At 36.1% G+C, this 16,867-nt stretch overlaps 1 protein-coding gene across 1 annotated transcript in view; it reads left to right on the forward strand.

Annotated features, from left to right (window-relative positions):
• CDC40 (cell division cycle 40) overlaps window positions 1-16,867 on the forward strand; it is a 37,863-nt gene that overhangs the window by 9,535 nt on the left and 11,461 nt on the right. The window contains exons 3-8 of the mRNA XM_058836960.1: window positions 1,193-1,322; window positions 10,278-10,361; window positions 12,329-12,468; window positions 13,070-13,166; window positions 14,842-14,981; window positions 16,431-16,505. Coding sequence (XP_058692943.1) covers window positions 1,193-1,322; window positions 10,278-10,361; window positions 12,329-12,468; window positions 13,070-13,166; window positions 14,842-14,981; window positions 16,431-16,505 — 666 coding nt within the window. The remainder of the gene's footprint in view (window positions 1-1,192; window positions 1,323-10,277; window positions 10,362-12,328; window positions 12,469-13,069; window positions 13,167-14,841; window positions 14,982-16,430; window positions 16,506-16,867) is intronic.

The raw sequence follows: 16,867 nt of genomic DNA on the forward strand, positions 1-16,867 counted from the left end.
GTGAATTTCCTGTAAGACAGCTTCTTTGAATGCTTGCTGCATTTTGGAATATAGTTTGGGAAAATTAGAAAATAGATTCTAAACAAGTGTGTTGGTATTTTTAGTGCTTGAATTTTAATATTCTGCATAAAGCTCTTCTAAGAAGAGTCTTAAAATGTTTATCAGAATTATAGCTACAAAAATTAAAAATTAAGCTGGGAAAATAGCATTATAAAGATGTTGAGTTAAACATGAACTGCATTGAAGTGGTCTTTTACTATTTCCACATTTTTGCTATTTACTCACTGTGCTCATTAGGGCAGAATTAACATTTGTAAGACCTGCAGATATAAGACTTTTAAGAGGAGGATTTAACATTAAAATCAAAGTACGTTCAGTTTAATTATTCACATCAGTATTAAGAATTTTAGTAACTTGAGCTATGCTAAATTTGTATATTGAAAAACCTTTTAAGACTGAATTTAGGCTGCCTGGTGCCATGTGAACCACTTTCCATTTTGTTATAACTGACAGGCTATCTGAAAGATAAAAATAGCTGTTCAAGCATTTAACTTTTTTCCATATTTAACTTCTTTGTACAATTTGTCTTCTCTTTGACCAGGGCTTAGCCTTCTAGGTAGACAAATACTGCATCAGTCTCAAATTTCTACATTAGTTGTGCTTTATGTTTAGAAAACCTTTTGAGGAACCACATAAATTGGCCTTTTCACAGCAAGCTTGCAACATATCAAAGCCATGATGTGTACAAACAAAACTGCTCTTTTTAACTTGCTTCAGTGCTGCTGTGTGTAAATGTTTTAGTTAGGGAAACCTAAAGTGGGACAGCCTTGGGTTTTGTCTTCTGAATGCCTGTACTGGTCCCATACTGAACGAGAGTATGTGTTGGTTCTGTCAAGTAGTTAATATCAACCTGAGCTCTGTGCTAGTAATACAGGCTAGAAGGTTCAATCCTGAAATCAGCTGTTCAGAGCAACTTCATGATTACCATGTGAAGTAACAGACAAAGAAGCTTATTCAGTAGTCACAAAGAAATTTAAAGTTTAATTTTGAATTGAATAAAGTTGATTTTGAATTACCATTTTTGAAAGAGAGGTCTCTTTTTTTCTGTGGGTTCTTTTTCCTGAAAAAATAAATACACAAAAATAACAAATTACTAATTCTGCTCCACTTTGTTTTAACATTTTTGATGAAGTTTGGACCAGAAAACCCATTTAGGACTCAGCAAATGGCTGCACCTAGAAACATGCTTTCTGGATATGCAGAACCAGCTCACATCAATGATTTCATGTTTGAGCAACAAAGACGAACATTTGCAACCTATGGTAAGTCCTTAACAGTGGAATTCACCTCCATCTTTGTCATACGCAGGTTGGACAAATTATGATGGTCTTGATAGAACAGTTAATAGGACTATAACTTCTGTAAAATGCTTTTCATTTAATTGCTATTTATTTTTATTAGAATTACTAAAATGGGAAAAGGCTTTTGTATAAGAATACATATGAATAGAGATCATAGTATTTATTTGGGAAGACTCATTTTGTAGTTCCCTTTTGAACTGTAATCCAGTGTATGATCCCCTAGAAGCCCCTCTTAATTAATCCTTCTGTTAGTTGTCAAGTGTAGAAAACACAAATCAAAATTTCACACTTCTCACATGACTAGCTGTAAATCTATTATGCAAATAGATTCTTTCATGTGATTCTGACTCTCTCCAGACCATAAGGAAGCCTTACTGAATTGTCAGGTTCTTCAGTGGTTGCCTCTTCATACAAACTGAATGAATCAGATTTGCAGAGAATGGGAATATATTACTAAAATAGTCTTGGGGAAGACAGACCCAAAGAATTGTGTTGGTGGTCAGTGTTGTAAGTGCTTTCTTATCTTGAATAACATTTTCCCTTGTAAATAGTGGCAGTTGAAAAATAAAATATATGAATATTGGGGAAGCTACAGGTTCAAGCAGATTTCTTATGAATTGTAAGAAAATTCTAAACATTCTTTTGCACACATTTGAAAGAACAAAGCTGCCACATGATCACGTATAACAATGGTTAATTCTTTTCCTGTGTTTCATTGTAAGCTTTTATTTCTGTTTTAAGTTTGATTGCAAGTGCTTGTTCAGATGAAGTATCCTTTATATACTTGAAATTCAGTTTATTAGACAAGATCTGATACTTCCTGTGTTAACTTGAGATGTCACAACACTCAACTTTTTGCACAAGAGATTTGCATCTTTCATTATTCATATTTACATTCAAAATACTACTTCTTGCAAACTGTTTTGCCTCAAAAATCACCTTCCTAAACAAGTATCCTTAATTTCATTAGGGCTTTATGCATGCCTGAATTAATTTACTGCATTTTGTGATGCAGGTTATTGTGACTTTGTTGCTAACATCTGTGGTAGCTAGGTATTGCAGTGGAAGAAAATGCCTAACATCAGAGACTATCCCTGATTCTATTTTTCTTTGTACTTGAGTTTTATTAGAAGCTTTTTTGTAAATGTTAAAAATTGAAATATATTAATGACAGAGTTTTTCTCTTACATAGTTTTAGCTAATAGGTACTTTTCACTAAGGTGTTAGGATGTGGAATATAAGCAAAATGACAATATTGAGAAATTGATATCTAGTTTCATAGCATAATTTTAACTTACTTGACTGTAATTTTGATATTAGAGCTTGACAGATACATGTAGGAACTTCCATTCAAGATCTGAATAGACAGATTAGATTTTGTTCTGGGAAATGTAACATTTTGTGGGTTGAAATTAAATGTAATATTTTTGTGTATGTAAAATAGTTACTGGTAAAAAGTGCCTGTAGGCACATAGTGTTTCATTTGGGTTTTTTTATTTTAAAAGTTTCATTTGGAGAAAGATAAAGCTAGCAAGTCTACTCAAAACTACTTCTATTGGTTATGTCATCACTGTATAGCAACTGTCTTGAAAGTTGTATTAAAAGTGAGCATAAAAATGTATTTTTAAACCTTGTAACACTGGCAACTGTGCAGCTATCATTCAGCTTTCTAGAAATGTTCAATAGATAATGATCTGGATACACTGACAATGGAACTATGAAAAGTCTGAGATACAGGCAATTTAAACATCAGGAACCAGCACTGAGAAGCTGAAGTTCAAGTAGAAGATGCAGTAAGTGAGCATGATATTCTGGCTCAGTAGAAGATCTGTTAAAAACTTTAAACACTCCTTTAAGTTGTCAGAAAGTTATCTATTAACATTTTCAATACTCTCTTTTTCCATTTGGAAGGATGTAATAAATATCTTCTCAGAAAACACCAAGTAGAAAAATGCAAGTAAAATTGATAGGCATAAACCCAGGCAATGTATCTTTTTCAAGAGTGAGAGGAACAGGAATAAACCTCTCCTTTAAAAGCTGCAGATCTTGAGATTTCTGGTCTCCATTACTCTGTTTAGCACCATTGCACTAAGGCAGGATGTCTCAAACAAATCTGCAATAACTGGCAAGTAGATAAGCAGTGACTGTAAATGAAGGACGAGGGTAGTAAATGAGATCATGTATCCAAAACAGCTCAGCTGTCTCAATGTCTTCCACCAAAAAAAAAGACAGCTTTATAATAGATACAATCCTGAAAGTGAATGCATATTCATAGAGAAACCTGTATATTAATCACAAAAAAAACCCAAGTATTTTTTTGGCAATTAGTCTTTCTTGTCTACTTCTTGTGCAGTAAATATTTATTCTTAAAAGTACATTTTTCTTGTGATGCTTCGACAGCTGAGAACATCCATGCTGTCATTGACTGATGGTCCTTCCAGCCCTTTATTCCACTAGACAAGTGGCCAGCAATGGGTATCTAGTGAGGAGTAGAAGAAGGAAGCAAGAAAATAGTGATACTACTTTATACTTATATAATATTTATATAAATATTATATTTATATAGTAGTATATATATTTATATACTACTAAATAGTTCTTTTCAATATGCAGTTGTTCAACCAAGTTGAACCACGGGCAATGCTTATGTATTTATTAATTTTCAGACAATTTGTTGGGGGTTTTATGGAGTTTGGTTTTTTTTACAAACTTTTCCACCTGCTTATTAAACCTGTATATTTTTTCTTTGTACAGCAATCTCTTTCAGGCAGCTCTGCAGCTTAGCTCCTTGTGTGAGGAAATATCTCTGTTTTGAACTTGTGGTACTGAACAGCTTTCTAGTTTGGCTTCACATAGCCTAGTTTCTTATGCTGGAAAACAAAATGAGCAATCATTTCTTTTTCACCATTTCGGTGTGATTTCTTACTTTATACTTCTTTGCCGTAGCTTCTTCTCAGTCTCTTTTTTTTTCCACCTGGATGGATCTGATCAATCTTCTTGTTCCTCGTTGCAGCCTTTTTATGCCTATGGCTGTCCTTGTCTCTCTTCTGTGTCTCTTCTAGTTCCACTGTATTGCTCCTAAGATGGAGAGCAAACCTTTGCACAGTGGTTACATGTTAATCTCACTGTGAATTTGTTCTGTGAGTAACTTGCTCAAAGCTACTTGCTGCATTTTTCCAATCATTTATCAATATGTTGAATGTCATGGGCTTGAGCATGAATCCACCAGCAACTTTCCTGTGCTGTGCAAACCAACCATTTATTCTTGACAGTGTTTTAATAACTTTCCATCAACTGACCATGTAAGGACCTGTAGGGTTTTTTAAGTGTTTTTGAGGCACCCTATAGTCAGTCTAACTTGGTTTTGTAACGGTATCCAAAATCAGCTAAGCTTTTCTCATTCGCAGGATTGTCACCTCAGAAATATTCTGGAGTTTCTGACATTGTCATTTACCTGTAGAGAAAATTGTGGTGTCTGCTCTCCTGCAATATAAAATGCTCATCCAAGTGCATACTCATTTTCTTTATTGCAGTTTCTACTCCTTGAATCTTCTAACCATACAAATGTCTGGCTGGTTGATCTGTAGTTCTCCATATCTTCTCTGAAACGTCTCTTGAAAGACGGCATTGTATTTGATATATTCCTTTTCTGTCATATTGAGGTGATATTAGGTGAGAATATCTGCACTGTGGTTTGATTTTAGATCTCTTGGGTGACTGTCTCTGATCCTGGTGTTTTGTTACCACTTTTTTGACTCTTTAGTCTCCTGGAATTTCATTTTGAGGTAGATAATGACATCATGTTGCCCATAAAGAAGGGTTCTGGCACAGGAGTCTACCCAAGCTCCACCATAATCAACATGTGTTTAATACAGCCCTCACAGATGCTCTTTTCAGTCCTTGATCGCCTGTTGGCCTGCACGCTGTCAGGTACACTTTCTGTCCCTGCCAGTTTTGACAAAGTACAAGTGTTATTTTTTCTATCTTATGAGATTTTCCCTTGCTTTTGGGGGCAGGCTGCCTTAGTGTTGTGTTTACTTTGTCTGCTGGAGTTTGGTCTTTGTATTTTCCACATCTGGATGCAACTTCAACTCTTTGAAGAATAGTTTCTTATTTCTAATAGTTTCTCTTTACTTACTATTCGACTGTGCTCACTTCCTTCTGGTTGCTTTAAAGTCATCTTTTATTAGCTGGCAGGCATTAGTTTTTTTTCTTCTACATTTTGTCTTTGAAGTGCCCGTGCATTTGAAAAAGGCTTTACCCTTTGGTGCTCACTTTCTGTTCCTTTTAAAAATATTTTCTTTTTCTGCCACTTTATATAGCCCTCCTGTTTTGAGATTGAAATCATTGTCATAAATGTTTTTATATTTTCCTTTGCTTTGTCAACAATATTAGTTTTATACCCCATTATGGTCATTGTTAAAATGTGTGTCCTTAGAAAAAAGTATTTTAAAATCAAGTTTCCTGCACTGCTAAACTGTTTTTTTTCATGTGAATCTCTGGTGTGACTGCTTCATGGTACAAGTACATTGTGTAAAAACCATCACATCTTTGTGTGAGATTTGTGCAGTCTGCTACAAGATGACTAAAATATGTCATTATTACTGTGCTCCTTTCCCTGGCACCTGTTGTTTAATCTCTGTTACCATTTCATGGTTATTGCATTTTCTGTCTTTATGGTCACTCTGGGAGTTCTGGCAACTGTACTCACCACTACTTAGACCTGGAATTTCAGTCCACAGGACCATTTAATGCTCATTAACACTATTAACTTGTTAATCTGATTTGTCTTAAGCTTTCTATGGCACAGAGCGTGTTTTTCTCCACTGGCATGACCGTCTTATTTCTGTATTTTTTCTACCTGGTAAAGCATATATTATATCCAATTATGTTAGTACTATCCTACCAATTATGTTAGCTTATTATTTTAAAACAAGATATTTCAATGTTACTGTGTATTATTTTTAGCCTTTGTCATTTTGCATGTGTGCTTGGGTTTTCCATTTCTCTGCCTTCCATTTAAATAGGATTCTCTGATCATTACTGTCCCTGTTACCTGAGATTTCAGATTTCTGTGCTACCTTTTCCTTGACAAAATGTGTTTCTAAAGATTGTGTGTCCTTACAAATTGCTTACTTTACTTTAAATATTTTTTTAAGTATTATATTTCTTTAGGTATTCTTTAAGTACCCCAGCTATTTTATCAGAAAATACTCTTTCAACCTTCTCAGTGCCATCTGCTTTTTAATCTAAATGAGACCTACCCATCTCAGTAAGACTCCCTTTATTTCAGGCGTTTGGGGAAGTGAAGTTGTCATAGGCAGTGGAGATTTTTTCTACATTAGGGTTAAAATCTGCAGTTGCTGAGGGAGCTGGGACTGTTTAGCTTGGAAGAAAGGAGTCCTGGGGTGGGGGGCGACCTTATTGCCCTTTACAGCTACCTGAAAAGAGTATGCTGATGGCATAATCCACAAAAAACATTGCATAAAATAGTCCAAGTGAGCATTTCATCATCTTGTGAAAGGTCCTCTCCCAGTTTAATAGAAAGCCATTAATAATTGCTCTGTGGGAGTCTGACTTTTTTAATTGGTAACCAGTTTTGCATCTGCAATCTACCCTAGTTTGATTCCATTGATGTAAGGCAGTCTTCTTATTTTAATTTCAACTATCAAAGGAAGGCTGTCTCTCTAGAAAATAAGATTCCCCTTCACATGACATTACGATTTAAAATGCCTAACTAGCATTATTTTTTCAGTGTTGTATTCCTTGGAGCATGTCAAAAAGACTAGGAAGTCCTAACATAGAGTATGTTTATTCTTTTGTATCTGTGCTCTCAACTGAAGGAGTCTCTTTTCTTGAAAATTCCCTTTTGAGTATTGGTAAAAAAGTCAATATATGAGTACATATGCGTTTTCAGAAGCAGAATTACAGATTATTTTTTACATGCTGCACACAAACTATTCATGAATATTTTAGCCATTTCATAGCTATTTGAGCATCAGTGCACATCCTAAAAGTGGACTGCTTCATTCATGCAACATTTAGTATTTTTAAATCTCTTCTTCACAAGATATTAATGTCCTTTTTAATAAGAAATAGTCTTCTCTCCATGAATCTCAAAGCTCTTTATTGAGTACTCAGTAACTTGGTTACAGGAGGATTATGTCATTGCTAACACTGATATTTTAAGACCCTAAAATAACTGACTTGGAAATAACACTTGTGATTTTTTTTTTTAAATCTACTCATGTTGCATGCAACACCTACAGTCACTATTACCTGTTAACAATTGTAGGCACTTTTTTCTCTGATTACTTTGATTCTGCAGAGATGCCAGTGCAGACTGGGTTAGTCCAGATGTATTTTTCTTCATACCTGAGCTACCTTGGGTCTCTATGGGCTGCATTGCACGGTGCGGTGTAAACAGGCTTTAATTAACTGTCTTTCTGGAATGCACATCAAAGGCTAATTATTTAACCAACCATTTTCAGGTGCACTGAAATTAAGGCTGTAGGTGGAATTGTATCTTTCGTTGCTAAAATGTTGTGGGAAATATCTGCCTCCTAAGTGAACTGAAGGAGACATAGAAGTCAGAGCACATTATGTGGGATACCAGCTGAGTAGGATAAAAGCAAGCTGTCTTTTGCAGCTGCGTTTTGGAGTCCCAGCCAGAAAGAAAATATTCCCTTTCACATATCCATTAGAAAGTAGAAATTGTTCAGAGCTTTTCTATGAGAATGATGCTGGACCAAATTCAACTTAACTATAAGAAGTCTCCACTTCCACGGGAAGCTGTGCTTGGCCCAGGGGCCCTATTCATGGGAATACTGTCCCTCTTTTACAAGTACAAGCAAATAGAGTCCCAGAGATAGTGTCAATGCAGTTGGAGGACAAGTAAACCACTGTATTGATTTTGACAGAAATCCAAAGTAATATCTCTCTTCTGTTAACAGAAACCTTATAGCTTGGAAGAGAACTCATTAAAATAGTGGCTTAGTAAAAGCAAGCAGCTAAATGAAGGGAAATCTGATTGCAGTGTTGGCTCAGTTTGGTTATCCATAAAAGTAAATCCTACTAAAAGTCTAGAATAAATTATTTTATTGTTTAACAGAGGAATAGTGGGAATATGTATTTTGTAAAATGACATTGGCATGTATTTCCCTCCCTATATCATATGTATTCATGAATCATCTGGACATATGTTGGCCCACAGCTGGGTCTTACCAGGTTTGAAACGATGGGGCTGGTTGGCAGGTAGAATACTCTATTTGGATGGGAATACCTGCTGTGTTCTTGGAATGGTTCTTCTACTAATTTCAACAGTACTTTTTTCCCCAGCATCTAAAAAGAAATTAACTGGACCATGTTCTAGGAGGGTAGTCTTTCTGAAAAATGTTTGGGGAGACAATCTCCTTTGGCTGTCGGAATGGTGTTGATAGGTTCTCAACTCATGTGCGTTTTTATGTGCCTTTATGAGCCACTGGTCTCCAGAGTAGACTGGATAATTTCCCCCTGCTCATGATTGTCTCATGAAATACAGGAATTGGATTGTATGCTATAGGATTTAATTCATTATGTGTGTGATTTCTTTTACTGGTGGTTTGATACCTTTCTTTCTCTTTTTTTTACCATCCTTTATGCAGAGAAATTCTCACTGCCTCCTCAAGAGACATGTTGTCACTTTAATGTTTAATAAAAACTGGTGTTATGTCCACCAGGGTGCAGTCTTTCCCAAAATAAAAAAAGCCATGGTGGTCAGTAAGTGTTCAGTGCCTGACCTGTTCCTTGGAAACGAAATGAATTTATTTGTCTTATAAGATCATGCTATCCACTTCAGGAGAAGTGGAAAAAAAAAGTTGGATGTATGTATTAAAATTGTAAATATCCTGAATAGCTATGAAATGCTGGCTCATTTTATAAATTATTTATAAGAGTAAATGCAGCAGATTTGGTTGGGGTTGTTTTGTTTTGTTTTTATCGAGGCTCAATAGCTGTAGTCAGGAAATGAAGATGTGAATACTTAATTATTTGAAAAATGAAAGGCCATGACTGCTGCTGCTGGTACCATCCACATTAGTTAAAGCAACTTCTTTCAAGTTGAGGCTTTCTCAGCTCTGGTAAGAGGAGGATTAAGTAATTTTTGCTGTGGGAGACAGAATATACACAAAGCCCTAGAAAACTTCATTTGGTTTCTTTTCTCCCCCATCTCTGTCCTCTACCTTCCAGCTGCTGCCACCCCAGGACTGCCAAGGATAAGGAGCACTGTCTTTGACCCAGCAGAAGTGGTGGGCAGAGCAGGAGGCTGCTGCTGAAACCAGAGGGCTCTGTGTATGCAGCAGCCACTGGCTGGTTTCCACATGACTTACTGGCTTTCCAAACCAAGGAGCAGTGCCCTGCACTAAAGCAGCATATATTTAACATCCTGTGCCTCTGAAAAAGAATCTGAGCTAATCTTTTCCTGATGCCATGTTCTTACAAGAAGAGGTTGCTATGGCATTTCAAAATCTAATGTTTGCATTGCAGCAAAATGGCCTGAATTCAGCATTGACCTTTCTCGGAGCAGGGGCATCCTGGGGTCCCTTCCCACCAGATTCTGTGACTTGGCTTCTTGTGATTACCCTCCCTTTGTATTTTATGTTGTTAACTGCTGACTATTACATTTATTTGTTTCTCTGTGTTGTGCATATTTAAGCATTCCGAGAGCAATATGTTCTCAAGGGCCTCATGGTACTACTTCATAGTAATCTTTATACTCAGGCCAAGTGAAAAGTTAATTGGATTCCAAAATTTCAACTCTTTGTCATCTCCAGCTTGTTCAGAGTTAACAGGAAAAAAATTTCAGAAGGACAGAGTAGTAAAAGTTGTACAAAACAGAAAAGCTTGAAATAACAGTATTTTTTTTAACTCTTGTTCCAGGTTACGCACTAGATCCCTCTGTAGATAACCCTGAAGCTGCTACCAAATATATTGGTTCCGTAGAAGAAGCTGAAAAAAATCAAGGTAATTAATTCAGAATCTTGTATAAATTCCTTGCATCTCTTAACTGTTTTCATTTTTTCTTTACCTAAAAATGGAATAGGTATTAGCAAAGGAAGGTATTATGGGAAACACACCCATGTCCAAAAACAAAATAAGGAACAGGTGTGTTGCAATTTTAATGTAGAGTGGGAAGAGAGATATTGGAGTGTTTTGTTTTCTTGAAGTAGCAAATGTTTCAGGTTGTCATGACAAATTTCAGAAGAGGATTTGCAATGTGCCATTGCATGAATACAGTTTATCTGTACAATTTGAAACAGCTTTTCGGTCCTCTTAAATTCTGTCTCAGCTAACATTGTCATGTGTCTGCGTTAGGATACCTGTATGTTGAGCTAATCACCATAACTGCTCCTCTGGAGCAAACTGATCACTCTGTGTGCAACCTCTGGCACTCCTGTTGGGAGCTGCATGTTATCTCTGCTTAGCAAAGTTAAACTCTGGGTTATTTGGAAAAGAAAAACCACTGGGAGATTGCCAAATGGTAACAGCATGACATGCCACTGGGAGGATTGACTACCAGAGGCATGGGGTTTGTAATTAATACTTTGATACAAGATATTTAATGCTCAAAGGGACTTGTTCATGTTGGAAAACTGTACCTGTGTAAACGTCATGGTTATGCTTTCACTTGCATGTCTTTTTCAAATATCCTATTCACATGGGTATACAAAGGATCTTTTTTTCTGTGTCTTCTTCCTTAGAATACATGAAAGCTTATTTCACTCTTTCCTTCCAAGAAGGAAATGACTAAGATTAAACCATTTAAAATTTTTTTAGAAAAACCCTTTTCATAACAGAATTTCTTACTTCATTTTAAGAAAACCCTTGATTAATGTGAAGTTCCTTCTGACCACTACTGAACTTTTTATGTTGCCTATTTTCCCCTTGTTTGTGTAAATCTTCTATAGTCTCTTTTGCATTAGATGCGTATTACTGCTGCTGCAGAAAAACATTGTTTAAAAATTAAATATAATCCTATATACAAGCTTGAAAAACTTAAAATATGTTAAAATAATTTCCTACAGGGTTTTTTTCCTCCCACATCTATATTGTATAGTGGTTTTGACACATGAAATTCTGAGGGTGCAATATTTGTGAAAAGCTAGTATTTCTATGAAAGAACAAGATAATTGTTGGAGGGAGATGACTCTGTCAATAGTGACAGACTTTTTAAGAGGGCCTGTAGCAATAGGGCAAGGGTAATGATTTTAAACTAAAAGAAGATGGATTCAGACTAAGCTATAAGGAAGAAATTTTTTACAGTGTGGTTGGTGAATACTAGAACAAGTTGCCCAGACAGGTATTGGGTGCCCCATCCATCAAAACGTTCAAGTTCAGGTTGGACAGGGCTCTGAGCAGCCTTATCTAGTTAAAGATGTTGCTGCTCATTGCAAGGTGATTGGAGTAGGTGACCTTTAAATGCCACTTTCAACCCAAATCATTCTAGAATTCTATGAATTTTTTCTGTATTAAAATACACAGTTGTGGTTGGGATATTGGGACACTTGCCTCATTTTCATTTTGGGGCTGTTTTTTTTCAAACCGAGATGGTTCAGAGGGATCAGAAGCCAAGAAGACTTTTGCTTTCAAAAACTGCCCTGTTTTGTTAGACACAAAACTAAACTGTTTAAAGCATGAAAACTGATATATTCATACAGTCTTCAGACTTACTGTTAAAATTTTATGGTACCTGCATGTTTAAATATTCTAACAGGCAAGGATACACTGTTAAAGTGATCATTGTTACTGTGCATGGTTAGTAGTGTTCATGGCTGGAAAAGTGAGCAATGCATTGACCAGTTTTGCTTAAATACTTCTTCTATGTTGTCCTTTTTACTGAAAGGAGTGGCAGTGGTGGCTTTTTCTTTTAAATTAACTATGGTGTAATCTCTGATGTTAGCAGTTAGTCACTGTAATGTTTCCTTCTTCAGGTTTAACAGTATTTGAAACAGGACAGAGGAAAATTGAAAAAAGGAAGAAATTCAAGGAGAATGATGCATCTAATATTGATGGTTTCCTGGGACCATGGGCAAAGTATGTTGATGAAAAAGAAGTAGCCAAACCATCAGAAGTAAGTACTGCTTTAATGAAATGGATATAAATTGTCAGTACATGGCAGTAGGTTTCAACAGACGTCCAGCTGTGCTAGTGCTTGTCCAAGGAGACCTATGCTATGCTTGGGGGTAATAGAAACATTTTGGGTGATACATCCAAATAAGATGCTCCAAATATTCTGCGTTCAATTATTTAGAACACTTTTTGGAAATACAGTTAATTCAACCTGTGTGTAGAGTCTGATTAAAAGAAAGAGCTTGGGGGAAAAAAAAGTGAAAGTAAAACTTTTTTTAAAAGAACTTGCAAATGAAAATCCCCAATATCACACACACAAATACACACATCCTGAACCATCCAACCAACAGGTATCCTTCTTGTCCAGTCAGTGCTTAGCTTTAGCCTATGAATAAAAAGATAATATTGCTTTTCAGTGTACATAGCTTTTCAGGTCTTTATGGTTTATGGGGTATTCTCTTTATTGATGCTTAGAAATATTTCTAATCTTGTTTAGCAAATAAATGTGTTCTTAATAGTGAGTAAACAATAGTATAGTTCTGAATTTTGTTCTGTGATTCTGAATGCTGCTTTTTTAAGAGATGATGTTTTATTTTTTCCAGGAAGAGCAGAAGGAGTTGGATGAAATAACAGCTAAGAGGCAGAAGAGAGGAAAACTAGAAGATGATAAACCTGGAGAGGAGAAGACTATATTACATGGTAATGGCATCTTCCTGGCTGTTCTCATTTTCTAGCTCACTGTGTTTTCTTGCCTGCTGTGTTAATTAGTAAGGATGGCAGACAGCCTCAGCACCATGATGTGTCTGTATTGGAGATAACAGCACTCACAGGCAAAAGCATAAAGAATGGGGTAAGAGATAAATAAACTTGGACTAGTTCCACTTCGTACTGTGAAGAGCAGTGTGGAAATGTCATTTTTCAGGGTATTGGATTTATTTATTTCTTTCTAATGTTACTAGATGCGTGTATCCCTTTTCTGTTTCACAGAGCAAACATACTGAAGTTAAGAGTTTGGCTTAGTTTCAGCTTCAGAATTACTGTAGTTTTATGTGTCAGTATTTTCATCAGCAGGTAGGGCTCTGAGTTATGGTTCATGAACAATTTAGAAAATTACTTGGTCTTTACACTTTCTCAATTTTTAATGTAGATGTTCTTGCCCTTATACTATGAATAATTGCGTATGAATTAATTACCCTACAGAAGCCTGTGGTATGTGGTACCTTCAAAGAAAATGGTTTGGTAATTAAGTAAAATTCAGTAATTTTTTGAAACTGTTAATTTGGCTGTCTGCGTGCAAAGCAACCCTGCGTTACGCTGCTTGGTGCAGATAGTTTGGTAAACAGGGTTTCTCTTTGTGTTCCAGTTTCTACGGCCAGGCTCACACACATGAGCTGTGAGCATCCTTTCTAATGTGTGTTGAGGAAGAAGTGGCTGTGAGATAAGCGTTGCTGGCATTAGAACATTTTTCTGTTTATGTGTAGTAGATCATGACGGTATTTATTGAACAGCAGTGAGCATAACAAACGTGAAATTTTAGCCACTGAGCCTCCTATGGACAAATTATTTTGTTTCCAAGTTTTCATGCTCTCTACCTGAAATTTCACAGTGAAAAGACCTTGCCATATAAGCTATGATCTTCACGCATGCAAATGTTCCAGAAATACTCCATTTTGAAGATATGTCTAAGTGTGAATACTGTGCAAGAGTACAACCACAACTGCCATAACAACATTCCAGAAACTGAGAAATTAATTTAATCAGTCCACAGTTTATTGTCATGGCTACCCAACATACGTCTACTCTGAAATAATCAATTTTCATGCACAATGCATCCCTGTGTTTCTGGCTGTCCAATTGCTTCTTAAATCTAGTTAAAGAGCAGCTGTTGGCTGCTGCTGACTGATACTGGTTCATGCTGGCCAAATGAATATTTTTTTCCTTGATTTGTAATTCTGTTGACATGACTGACACAGCACAGAGCTGGCCAGAATGTGAGTTGCAAGCAAATGTCAGGTTTAGAGTTGCACAGTTTAATCTATGTAGTGTTAGTGTAAGCAAAGTCTTTTTGGTCAGGAGAACTCTCTTGCTGTTTGCTGATGAGTAAAATGGATAGGAGAAAGCTTGTCTTAATGTTTGGATTGTAAGATTCCAATTAGACTTTGCTGAAATTACTTAATTAGAGTTTAACTGATGTCAAATAAGATTCCACATCTGTATGGACAAGCTGGTTTTTCTTGTACTGCTTCTCTCACCTCTTCCTCTACAGCAGAGCAGCTGTGTTGAGAAAACCATAATTGTGTGAGTTGTTGAGCCTTTCAAAAGATTCTAACTTCTTAAAATATGGATTCTGAGAATTCTGTGTTTGCCTTTTCAGTTAAAGAAATGTATGATTATCAGGGGAGATCTTACCTTCATGTCCCTCAAGATGTTGGAGTTAATCTCCGTTCTACAGTACCACCTGAGAAGTGCTATCTTCCAAAGAAGCAAATCCATGTGTGGTCTGGGCATACAAAGGTAGGAATGTTTGTGAGCATACAGCATAACAACCCATTTAATTTTCTGTCTGCAGCTAGTAATTTCTATAAAACTGAAGAATCAGTAGAAGGAAAGAGTATTTTCCTGTTTACTCTACTCTGCATGTAATTGGTTGCAGTACTTGCTCACATCAGGTGTTTGCCTGCTCAGTTGCAGTTGTCTAGCTGCATATACTTTTGTGTTAACATAGTGACTAAGAATGTTTGAGGTTTTTTTGTAGTAAGAGTACTTAAGGGCTATTTCATATCAAACTTAGGTAAAGTTACATAGGTTTTGTGATTATGGTGCATTAGCGTTACAGGTTTCCCAAATATAGCTAATACCTTTGAGAGGTGTGTCTTGATTTTCTTTGATGCTGCTTAACATCCACAGTTCCTTCTTGTCAGATTCCGAAACAATATATACACTGCTGGTATTAAAAAAGTGTTTCACTGCTCAGGGTTGTATAGCACATACTCAATTTGCTGCTTCTTTTGTCACTAATTTTAAGCACTGCTTGAAGGGGAATATGCTGCACTGCAATGGACATCACCTTAATAATATTTGGAAGATGGAAGAGAAGAGGATACAAGGAATGTTTTAGCTTTTACCCTCTCTTTTAGTTGAGTTGCATCTCTGTGCTCTTCTTAAATGATTGCTGCATCAAGGAGCTTATAGCTGCAGCTATCAGGTCTTTCCAGAATGAATCTCCTCCCCTAAGCTCTAGTCCCTCCTCTATTATCCTACAACAGACTAATGTGTAAAATGGCTTTTTCCTTCGAACAAGGTGAATAATGATATTGATGGGAGAGGGAAAAGAAAAATGGGCGGACAAATCTAGAAAACCTGGAGGATATAAGTAGACAATAATAGGGAGGATAAAGTACCCAGCTGCAACCAGGGGTGGGAGGGAGGAACTGGATGGCATATGAATGGAGTAATCGAAATGAAATGGAAAAGAGGGATGTTAAAAACACGAGTACTTGGGGGTTCTTTGGACTTCCCAGAAAGGAGTACCTGGAATACAGAAAACTGTGAAGATGCCATGCTCAGGAAATCTGGCTCAGTGGGTAGAAGGCAGTGGTAGTATATGTAAGAAATTGAGTTGTCAAAATTTTTTTTTTTTTTTTTTTTTTTTTTTTAATTCCATACCTGCCCCACCTGAAAAGGCTTGTTAAGCAGAGATGGTTCCCCAACCTCCAGTTTGTATTTATTTGCTGTGTTTACCATAGTAATGGTGTGGATCTTAAAGGAGGTTATATATACAGCCATTAAAGTGAATAATTTTTTTTTCCAATAACAATTGTTCGAAATACATCACTGTTTCTAAAACAGTATCTGTATATTTTATGAAGATAAGCTTTAGTTTTTTGCCTGGAAAAGAGAGTAAGCAAATTGAGAAAACATCTAGATGATTCACTTACTGTTAACTTATGTTCTTATTTATAGGGTGTTAGTGCAGTCAGATTGTTTCCTCTGTCTGGGCATATACTATTGTCTTGCTCTATGGATTGCAAAATTAAGGTGAGTTATTTTTCTGTTTTCATGTATACATTTTATACCATCCTGGAATACAGACAGTGCATTTTAGGATACATAAACATTTGGTACTTCTACCAAATACCTTTTGTCTGTGTTGCTTTTATTTTTCTCACTTAATTTTTAAATTACAAATTCATTGGAACAAAGATAGAAATAGTACACAAGACTGAAGCTGTTAAAACAGTGTTAGTTGTTTTTTGATAGTATTTGGAAGGTCACAAGTTTCTCACGTTATTGCCTTTGTTGTTATATTAAGTCATTTTCTGTGAAGCCTAGTTATACAGCTAACAACAGGTCTCTGCTTTTTGCTGAAGCATTTGTGGTGTGAACTAATCTCACTTCTG

The sequence above is a fragment of the Poecile atricapillus genome, chromosome 3, assembly GCF_030490865.1.
Source record: "Poecile atricapillus isolate bPoeAtr1 chromosome 3, bPoeAtr1.hap1, whole genome shotgun sequence".
In the NCBI taxonomy this organism is placed as follows: domain Eukaryota; kingdom Metazoa; phylum Chordata; class Aves; order Passeriformes; family Paridae; genus Poecile; species Poecile atricapillus.